At 36.3% G+C, this 10,573-nt stretch overlaps 6 protein-coding genes across 6 annotated transcripts; all 6 read left to right on the top strand.

Annotated features, from left to right (window-relative positions):
* Positions 1 to 1,094: 1,094 nt before the first annotated feature.
* On the top strand, positions 1,095 to 2,480 carry C9374_003170 (uncharacterized protein; the record flags this gene model as incomplete). The annotated part of the gene is made up of 1 exon (XM_044692669.1): positions 1,095 to 2,480. The coding sequence occupies one exon, from the start codon at positions 1,095 to 1,097 to the stop codon at positions 2,478 to 2,480; it is 1,386 nt and encodes a 461-aa protein (XP_044550014.1).
* Positions 2,481 to 2,962: 482 nt separating this feature from the next.
* C9374_003169 (uncharacterized protein) lies at positions 2,963 to 4,441 on the top strand (the record flags this gene model as incomplete). Its single annotated transcript, XM_044692667.1, has 1 exon — positions 2,963 to 4,441. One exon carries the CDS (start codon positions 2,963 to 2,965, stop codon positions 4,439 to 4,441), a length of 1,479 nt encoding a protein of 492 aa, XP_044550013.1.
* Positions 4,442 to 4,894: 453 nt separating this feature from the next.
* Positions 4,895 to 5,671, top strand: C9374_003168 (uncharacterized protein; the record flags this gene model as incomplete). The annotated part of the gene is made up of 1 exon (XM_044692666.1): positions 4,895 to 5,671. One exon carries the CDS (start codon positions 4,895 to 4,897, stop codon positions 5,669 to 5,671), a length of 777 nt encoding a protein of 258 aa, XP_044550012.1.
* A 374-nt stretch (positions 5,672 to 6,045) lies between these two features.
* Positions 6,046 to 6,456, top strand: C9374_003167 (uncharacterized protein; the record flags this gene model as incomplete). Its single annotated transcript, XM_044692665.1, has 1 exon — positions 6,046 to 6,456. The coding sequence occupies one exon, from the start codon at positions 6,046 to 6,048 to the stop codon at positions 6,454 to 6,456; it is 411 nt and encodes a 136-aa protein (XP_044550011.1).
* Positions 6,457 to 6,970: 514 nt separating this feature from the next.
* Positions 6,971 to 8,529, top strand: C9374_003166 (uncharacterized protein; the record flags this gene model as incomplete). Its single annotated transcript, XM_044692664.1, has 2 exons — positions 6,971 to 7,580; positions 7,658 to 8,529. The coding sequence occupies 2 exons, from the start codon at positions 6,971 to 6,973 to the stop codon at positions 8,527 to 8,529; spliced, it is 1,482 nt and encodes a 493-aa protein (XP_044550010.1).
* A 362-nt stretch (positions 8,530 to 8,891) lies between these two features.
* C9374_003165 (uncharacterized protein) lies at positions 8,892 to 10,561 on the top strand (the record flags this gene model as incomplete). The annotated part of the gene is made up of 3 exons (XM_044692663.1): positions 8,892 to 9,006; positions 9,102 to 9,926; positions 9,981 to 10,561. The coding sequence occupies 3 exons, from the start codon at positions 8,892 to 8,894 to the stop codon at positions 10,559 to 10,561; spliced, it is 1,521 nt and encodes a 506-aa protein (XP_044550009.1).
* Positions 10,562 to 10,573: the final 12 nt, after the last annotated feature.

Here is a 10,573-nt window from a genome sequence, read left to right as displayed (position 1 = left end):
TTGAAGAAAATTATGAAACGGTACCTGAAGAGAATACTCGAGTTAGGAAATGAAGTGCAAGCTACAAGAAGTAAGGGCTGATGATTGCTGTGTTTTTTTTAACGTAGATCTGTCTATCTACGGTTTTTCCCATGTACAAATTTGGATTGCCCGCCCAGTACAAAAAAATTTTGCCTGAATTTATTTTGCCTGAAATTTTGCCGAACAAATTCGCCTGGAACATTGACACGTTACTTCCTCACATCCAACGAGTGTTACATTAATCTTTAAACAAAATTTGTTTTTCAAAATAGATCGATATTTCTCGACAGCTCTGTATTTTTCCATCCATTTGACATTATTTAAATAATACATTTTCTTTAGAAGGGTTGCAATTTGTATCGGATTTTGCATTTTGAAATGCAACTTGTATTTAAAATAATCATCCAATTCCACAAGTTTTAAATCATGAATTTCCAGTGATGATGTTTTATAATAATTTTCTATAATTTTATCGTGATGATAGTTTGTAATGGCTTGATTCATATTCTTGGAGACTCGTTTGAATACATGTTGATAGAAATATGGAAGATAGGAAAGTATGTTCACAAATAAATAGGGATCTAGTTGTTGGACCGAATATATACAACAACAACAGGTTCCGTGTTCATCTTCCTCGATCATCCTGAATTATTGGACTTCAGGAATTTTTTACAGCTCATCCAATTATTTCCTTCGTGTATGTTTGTGTTTTAACTCCGTACTTCCATTCCGTTGTGTAAATGTAAATGGTTGCTCTTTTTGATCATTTCCAAGCTATGGCCAAACTGACATGAATTTGAAGCTTAATTGGAATCCAGTTGGACATCCTCAAAAATTGTTTAAAACCATGTCAAGCCCTCGGAGTTGACAAGCTCCAAAAAAAAATTCAAAACTACTTTTTACTTTCACCCATGTTCTTGCCTCACGCACAACGACAGCATTCATGGCGAGGCTACATGCTTCCCGCTTTCCTTCTGGTAGCCACCTGTTGCCTCATCTTCACCAGCCTTGCCCATGCACAACTGACTGGACAATTCGGACAACGGTATACCATCAGTTCATCCAATTTTACAATGTTTGAATATGATCTGACTTCTCCGGCCGATACTGACCTTGATTTGACTTTTGAAACACCATCAGCACCTCAAAATTCATCTCAACCAACATTCTCACCCTATCAATTTGTTGCTACGACATTGGACAAATCCTCGTATAATTATTATCCAACACCCTATAGCCAATATTCATTGACACTTTTGGCTGTTTTCAAAGTGAACTTTTATGCGAACTCGGCAACACCCAATAACATTACCTTGGGTAGTATCTTTACCTATCCTCGTGGAATTTTGAATACTTATGGAAACACTGTAGTGCAATACATCTTTGATGGTAGTCGATTCGTTCAACCACAAGAAACCTTTACCACACGCGCTGGAGTTGTGTTTTATCAATATAATTTGACACAGGGTCAACAAGTAATTTTTGGAGTATTCGGATATCAATTCACACCTCGATTGTATTCAGCCATTTCTGTGCCTGGACCAAGTCAATATCAATTTACACTCGACTCAACTCGACAACAATATTTAACGATAACATTCCCTTATCAACCCAAAACTCAAAACAATATCCCATCCTTTAGTTTGGGCTCTAACATTCCAAGCTCTTATAATTTACCTTCTGGTTATATAGCTTTGACCTCTTTCCAATATAGCACTTCTGTGAACGGACCTGATACCACAAGCCAGCAATGGATTTTCGCATTCAATTCTCTCTATGGCTTCACTGATGTGAATGGCAAATCTGTTTCAATTAGAACATCTACTTTGAATTGTGCATGTGCTTCTTCATCATATTCATCATTTAACACCATATATGCTGCTGATCTATCTAATAATCAATTGGTTTGCAGTAATTATGGACTTGCATGCAATTATTTTGCTGTCATAGCCAAGCCAACAGTGTTACCAAGCCCATCTCCATCTTCACCATCACCTAGTAGCATTACCAGGCTCACACTTGGCAGTAGTATTTCTAGTAATATTTATTCTAGTTCAGAAAGCAAATATTACAAAGTTTCATTGTATTCTGACACCACTGTGACCATTTCAATTTACGCATCGAGTGGATATGGTTCAATTTATATTTCAAAAGACTCTGTTCCAACATCAACAAATTACGATCAATTAAGAAGTGTATCTTCATACACAACCACACTCTACGTGACCAGTTACTCTTCATATTCGAGAGAAATTTACATTATGGTCACTCCTTCTTCAAGTTATATGAGTTTTACAATTAGTGCCTCTTCACAAAGTATTTATTATTCGTCAACTTATCCGCAAATGATTACTGGAATTGTTTTTGCTAGCATATTTGGTCTATTTTCCTTGATTGCAATTATTGTTGTTATCATTACCATTAACAAAAACAAAAACAGACCGTATGTGAATGTGTAAACAATGATGCATGGAATGTGCATTTTCCATTAATAAATTATTCAGCGTGTGCTCTTTTTCTACGAATACGGTTCTCAATGCAACATTAAGTTGGGTGTTAAGTATGAAACGGATGCTTCAATTCCTCAAACAACAAGATCAGGATTGTTGATTGTGTTTGTTTAAATCAAGTACATGAAGGATAAATCGATAACAATTACTACATTGAAGATTCGGCTCTAGTTACTGCTATGCTAGGTCAATATCTCTTTCTCAGGAACAATGAGACTAGGGAATGTGAAAGAATTTGGTAATTCGTCCGACTGGACCTAACAATTTTAAAATACCCTAAGGTCAAGGTATCAACTTGTTCTCATAAGTAGTGCCTAATGAAGTATGAAAATTTTCATCATCAAAAAAACACACTAACCGTTGCAATGCACGAGTATCAACACCTTCTACTTGTCATGGTTGTTATATTGTTGGTTTCCCTCTGCACAATAATGAATGTTCATGGTAAAGTTCTTCCAGCAACGCTAGACGAATGGTACACTGTGAACTATTCTGCTTGGTACGAGTATAAGCTCCCTTCTCCATCCAACACCAAACTGTCCATTTCATTCAAAGAAGTGTGTACAAATGAACCATATCCTGAATTTATGATGAAAACCATTGCATTGAACCATTCCCTCTATCAACACTTCCAAATTCCTTTCCATGAACAAACAAATAATTTAACCATTCTTGGGCTATTCAATGTAACATTTGCTTCTGATAAGAGTAATAAGAATGCCATTTCTTTCTCGAATTTGTTCCTGTATCCGTATGGTATTGCAAACACGTACGCTAATACTATCCATACTTTCATTTTCAACGGCACACACTTTGAGAAACCACCAAACGAAATCATTAATATCCTTGGATCAGGTTTTCAATGGAAAAACTATTTTCCAATGAATCAAAGTGTCATCGTAGGTTTGTTTGCGTATCAATTCACACCTCAATTCAACTCTCAGATTCTTGTCCCTGGTCCAAGTGTCTTTGAATTTAATTTCATGGAAACTAACAACTTTGCATCTTCTCTGTCACAGTCCATTGCCATTTCATTTCCCCATGAAAGAGGTGGATATCAACATTCTCCTTATTTCACTCTTAATCATTACACTCCATCCGTCAACAATGAAATACCTTTTGGTTATATTGCCTTACGTTCGCTTCAATATAATCAATCGACAGATCCCGCTCCATATCTGGGAGGTCAACGATGGTATTTCAAATTCAATGCAAGTCAGGGTTTTACAGATTTGAATGGACAAATGGTGTCCATACGTACGTCTTCCTTAAAATGTGCATGTGCTAAAGACATGAATTCAAAATTTATCACCATGTGGCATGATTCACTTTCTGACAACCAGTTAACCTGTGACAATGGTGTAATTTGTAATTATTTTGCTGTGATTGCAAAACCAACGGTTGAGCCAACCACTTCTGGCAGCACAATGACAGTAACTCCTATAATGATTGGTTCAACGATTCAAGATGGCATTCATTCCATCATTCTGAGGAAGTATTACAAATTCGACATGCTTCCCAATACAAAGGTTACCATTATGGTTTCTTGTTTTGAAGGAATTGGTATTTTATACGTTAATGCTTATTCCATTCCAGAAACAGACAATTTTGATGAAATGACATACATATCAAGCAGTGTTTCATCTTCATCGTTGACTGTGAACAATTATCTTACGGAAGTGAAAGAAGTATTCGTTATGATTCGATCAAGTGCTTCAAAGATGAGTTATTCCATAACTACGAAATCTCATGAACCTGAGTTTCAAGATCCATTAGGTCCAGCAGCCACTTTTGGAATTGTTGTTGCCTCTGCCGTCTTTGCGATGTGTATTGTGTCAATATTGGTCATTGTGGTACTAGTGATTATGTACAAAAACAAGAAAACTTTTCAAACTACGATTGTCAATTGATAAATTTAAATAAGCATCTAAATATCTGCTATTCCTTTGGTTGAGGAGAGAAATTAAAGTGTAATGGATTTTGCTGCTCCTAAATATTCTTGAGGTAAGTACAAAAACATGACAAGACTGTAGGACTGAAACTGAACTCAAAAAAACAGGTACTTTCGTTTGTCATCGATTAACTTGAAGCTTCAGCACCGGTTGTAAAGAGCTCTGCAACATTAAATTGTGAAAATGTATCGTTCAGCTCTTGGCAGTCAACTTGTCTCACATGGAATACTATTCCAACGTTGTTGCGGAACTAGGGGAGGCCAATGAGAATCTTGCGGTCTTCTATTAAAGATTAGATTGAGGGAACCAATCCCAAAGCGAAGGTATAACATTGTTTCTCATAAATAGTATTACATACCAAATGCACCTTTCATAAAGTATTCCATTGCAAAAAAAACAAAAATCAATTCCATGATGACCAAAAATCAGTCACTCGTTCTAGTCATCTTTTCTGTATTGTTTCTCCTGTCTCTTTCGAGTGAGATGGAGTTGATGACGAGAGAAGATAGTGATTATATTCCCTTATCTTTAGGTTATTGGTACTCTGTGAATTCTACCTCCACTTGGTTTGAGTACAAATTATCATCTCCATCCAAAACCAAATTGACCTTTGTGTTCATTGAAGGGAAAGGAGCATTTCCTGATTTTAAGATGAAAACAACTTCAATGAATGCAACTCTCTATGAGCAATTTCCTTATCCTAAAAGCTCCAAACATTTGACCATTCTTAGTCTCTTCAATGTAACTTTTGATTGGCAGAGTAGTGTTCAGAATTCCATAGTGTTTACCAATATATTTGTTTTTCGGTTTGGTATTGTAAACAGTTATGCAAATACTATCCGTAGTTATATTTTCAACGGCTCACACTTTGTGGATCTCCCAAACGAAATCATTAACTCAGGTGCTTCAGGTTTTCAATGGGACGGCTTGTCGCTGGAAAATCAAAGCATCATCTTTGGTGTGTTTGCGTATTTATTCACACCTCAATTCAACTCAATAATTCCAGTTACTGGGCCAAGTATCTTTGAATTCAATATCCCCAACAACAACAAATCATCATCTCTGTCACAGTCTATTGGTCTTTCATTTCCTTATCAAAGCTGTGGATATAAACATTCACCTTATTTTAGTCTTAATGATTACACTCCATCATCCAAAAATGAAATGCCTTATGGTTATATTGCCTAACATACTCTTCAATATATTCAGTCTACCAATCCAGATCCAAATTTGGCTTACCAACAATGGTGTTTTAAATTCAATGCAAGTCAGGGTTTTACTGATGTGAACGGACGAATTATGCCCGTTGTTCCTTCGTCTTTGAAATGTGCATGTGCTAAGGACACCAATTCAAAATTTGAAATCATGCCAAAGTATCCGTGTCTGACAACGAGCTGACTTGTGAAAATGGTGAAATATGTAATTATTTTGCTGTAATTGGAATATCATCGGTGGATCCATCCCCTTCCATCAGTAATCTGTTGATCACTCCTTTAAATATTGGTTCAACCATTCAAGATGTCATTCATTCCATGTCTCAGAAAAAGTATTACAAAATAGACATGCTTCCAAACACCAAGCTCACAATTACTGCAGCTTCCTCTGAGGGAAATGGTGTTTTATATGTTAAAGATTATTATATTCCAACACAAGACTCCTTTGAAGAAAAGGTTGCTTTGACTGGTAGTTCCTCCTCTCTGAGTGTCAACAATTTTCTGTCGACATGGAAAGATGTGTTCCTTCTCATTGAACCAAGCACTCCCTCTCTGAGTTTTTCCATTTCCACAACTTCTCAAGATATTCATTTTCATGAACCATTAGGACCAGGAGCAATTGTTGGAATTGCTGTTGGTTCATCCATAGTTGTAACGTGTATGGTTTTACTTGTCCTTATTGCACTTGTGATTGTTTACAAAAGAAAGAAAGAAAAACAACATGGTGAAGACAGTGTCAAAACACCCTTAGTCAAATAAAACGTTTTTTGCTCCAAAACATCTCAAATAGATTGAGGTTTTGCAAAATAAATGTTTTCATGGATAGTTTTGCTCCCACCCTAAATGCAACCACAGTCAATGGCTGATGGCAATCTCAAGCTCAAAACAGCCCCAAAGCTGCTCATCAATCTTTCATAAATAAAAAATATCACGATGTGATCGTCATTGTTTAATGCAAATTTAAACAAAGAGTTTATCGCAGTTTTTTATTAATACAGGAAGCAGTAAAAGGAAACAAAAATTTTCTTTGTCCATCTTGTTGAAGTTGCTGATAATCAATAATAATAACCTGTGTGGGTGTGAGATTAAAAACCCTCGCGGAGCAGTAGAATCGAATGAGAATCGAACAATCTTCTATTCCCTCAAGAATTAGGAAATCGCTCCGAGGGCTTTCAATTACCCTAAGCAAAGGTATAAAATGATTTCTCATAAATAGTACTTAATGCAGTCCTTGGTATTACAAAGTTTCAATTTCAAAAAAAAACTCTTGACAATGGCGAAATTCACCATCCTCGCACTTGTCCTCTTTGCAGTGTATGTTTCTCTAGCTCCTTCAAGTGAGGAATTGATAAAGAATGCAAACCGTGATCCAATTCCTGCACGGTTTGATAACTGGTACTCTGTGAATTCACTTTCCTATTGGTTAGAGTATGAGCTGTCTTCTCCATCCAATACCAAATTGTCATTTACATTCAATGAAGCTAACATGAGTGAACCATTTCCAGATTTTAACTTGAAAACCAATGAATTGAATGCAGCTCTCTATCAACATTTTCCTTTTCCGGAAAGCTCCAACAATTTGACTATGCTTGGTCTCTTCAATGTTACATTTTCTTCTTCTGAGAAGAGAGATGAGAACGCCATTACTTTTCTCAATGTCTTCTTATTTCGAGGGGGTATTTTAAACACCTATGCCAATACTGTTCGCTATTTCATTTTCAATGGCACTCACTTTGTGGATCCACCAAACAAAATTCTCTCCACAGGATTGTCAGGTTTTGAGTGGAATCATTTCAAGTTGGAAAATCAAAGTATTATCTTTGGTGTATTCGGGTACCAATTCAAACCTCAATTCAACTTACAAATTCTGGTTCCTGGACCAAGTATCTTTGAATTTTCATTCAAGAATTATCAATTTCCAAACTTGTCACAATCCATTGCCATTTCATTTCCTTATCAGGGGATGAAGAAATTACTCCATACTTCTCTCTTAATGATTACACTCCATCAGCCAAAAATGAAATGCCATATGGTTATATTGCCTTACGTTCGCTTCAATATATTCAATCCACCAATCCAGCTCCAGTTTTAGGAAGACAACGATGGTATTTTATGTTCAATTCAAGTCAGGGTTTTACTGATGTGAATGGACAAGTGGTGTCCATACATACATCTTCCTTAAAATGTGCATGTGCTAAAGACACGAATTCAAGATTAGCAACTATGTGGTATGCATCAGTGTCAGACAACCAGTTGACTTGTGAAAATAGTGGAATTTGTAATTATTTTGCTGTGGTCGCAAAATCATCAGTTGCTCCTTCACCATCTGTCAGTAGTGCTGTGGTCACTCCTTTAACGATTGGGTCAACCATTCAAGATACCATTCATTCCATTTCTCAGAAGAAGTATTACAAAATAGACATGTTTCCTAATACTAAGGTCAACATTAAGGCTTCGTCAGCCGAAGGAATTGGTATATTATACATTAATGCTTATTCCATCCCTAAAGCAGACTCCTTTGATGAGAAACTTGACTTGACAAGTGGCAGTTCTTCTGTGATAGTCAACAATTATCTGTCGGAAGTGAAAGAAGTATTTCTTCTCATTGAACCAACAACGTCCTCTCTGAGTTTTTCCATTTCCACAACTTCTCAAGATATTCATTTTCATGAACCGTTAGGGCCAGGAGCCATTATTGGAATTGCTGTTGGGTCCTCCGTCTTTGCAATGTGTATGAAGGTTTTACTTGTCCTTGTTGCACTTGTGATTGTTTACAAAGGACAGAAAAAACATCGAGCACCTGATAGTGTCTATCAAGCATTAACAAGATAAATCGTTTTATACTTCCAGCATGTCTGAAGAATATTAGCTTAATTGTGTAAAGGTTTACAATTCTTCGAATCGCTCAACAGGCGGACGGAATAATTTCAGTCAAAATTCATTAAATTGAATGAAATTCCACTTCATAGGAGCCCGCTCATCAATACGACCATTCGCCAATGATTGAAGCCCGTTGATACTGTTGTTGCTTGTGTCATTCCAATAGGAACCGCACACTTGTTGAGAGAGGGATTTTATCTCTGTAAATGGAAACATACCGCCGGCTCCGACTGGTAAATCTCCAAACGGAAAGTGATTTAATATCAATTGCAACAAAAAAAAATAGTATTCACACATTGATTGACACTAACAGCATGTATTACGCGATAGAGATTGCAGTGATTGCACTGACATTGCTCGTACTCTATATTTCCTATTTAATTTGGAACAATGTGTCGAAATTGAAACACATTCCGGGAACATGGCAAGGTATGTATTTCGTTTGTTAAATAATATACATTTATTTTTGATCGTGATCAAATAACGTGATTCAATAATTGGCTTGGATTCCAAAATAATTGCAGTCATGTTCGCCCCAACGAAAATTCCTCTTCTCGCTCCCACTTTTTACTTTGGAAATTGGCAAGATATTGCTGATGCTGTTAAAGAGAAAGGAAAGGATGGTGTATTGAGAGTGAGCTATTATAATTTCAATTCTGTCATCGTTTCCAACAAGTCGCTGCTCAAGGAAATATTTGTGACAAAACAGTCAAGTTTTGACAAACCTGCAATAGTCTATGACATGTTTAATATATTTGGAGAAAATATTTTGAGTGCTCTAACCACTGAAGCATGGAAGAGACATCACAAAGTTTGCTATCCTGCATTTTCAATTGATAACTTGAATTACATGTGTGAAGAAGCTGTCAATACTGCAGACTTGTTATTTTCCAAAGTGTGGAATGAACGATTGAAGAAGAATTCGAAAGATGGTAAATCATTCATGTTAGATTTAGATGACTACTCGATGATTACGATTGAGGTTTTGGGAAGAGCTGGATTCGGTATGAGTTTTGGTGTTTTTGATGAAAACGATGAAAGTGGAAGACAACTCAGAGAGGCTGTTGAAATTATATTCAATCGTGGTCTCTTGTTGAGAAGATTCTTTGCTGACACACTCATTGAGAAGCCAGTCATGAACAGTTTTGGAGTCGATCATGCAGTAAATGTGGTGGACACGGCTCTTGGAAAATATATTGACCAAAGAAAGAAAGAACTTGAGCTCGATTTTGATAACTTTTCAAAGAGAGATATTTTAAGCTTGATGGTGAAAGCAAACTTGCAGGAAAAGACATTGACCGATTTAGAACTCAAAAGCAATGCATTTATTTTCACAGTGGCTGGAGAAGGTTTGTATATTGTTTTTACTTTGAAGTGACACTTGACACCATGAATAATATTAGAAACTACTTCAACAACATTATTATGGGTCACTTACGAACTCGCAAAGAATCCTCACATCCAAGAGAAAGCTCGTAAAGAAGTTGAAAATATTCTTCCAAACAAACAAAAACCAACATCGGAAGACTTTGACAAATTGGTCTATGTGAATGCTGTGATTTTGGAATCTTTGAGACGACATCCACCTGTATTCACAGTATTAAAAAGCGCCAATAAGGATGTCACAATTGGTGAATATTTGATGAAAAAAGGAACTATGGTTGAATGTTCATTCTATGGAGTTCACATGGACGAGAACATTTGGCCAGATCCACAGAAATATGATCCAGAAAGATTCATGGATTTGGAATTCAGGAATAAGGTGCAACATGATTTTTCGTTTGTACCTTTTTCCATGTCTCTGCGTCGATGTATTGGCTTCAAATTTGCTCAGCTTGAGGCATGTATGGTGTTGACACGTTTGTTGCAATTTTATAGACTAGAATTAATGAATGATGAGGCGAATGGGGATGTGATCACTCTATCCAATGGTGTCACAGTGAGACCACAAAATTTGAAAGTGAAAATAACTCCATTAGAATAAAGAATTTCAATA

Source organism: Naegleria lovaniensis (genome assembly GCF_003324165.1).
Source record: "Naegleria lovaniensis strain ATCC 30569 chromosome Unknown tig018, whole genome shotgun sequence".
Classification (NCBI taxonomy): domain Eukaryota; phylum Heterolobosea; class Eutetramitea; order Acrasida; family Naegleriidae; genus Naegleria; species Naegleria lovaniensis.
This window is presented reverse-complemented; position numbering and strand designations above follow the sequence as displayed.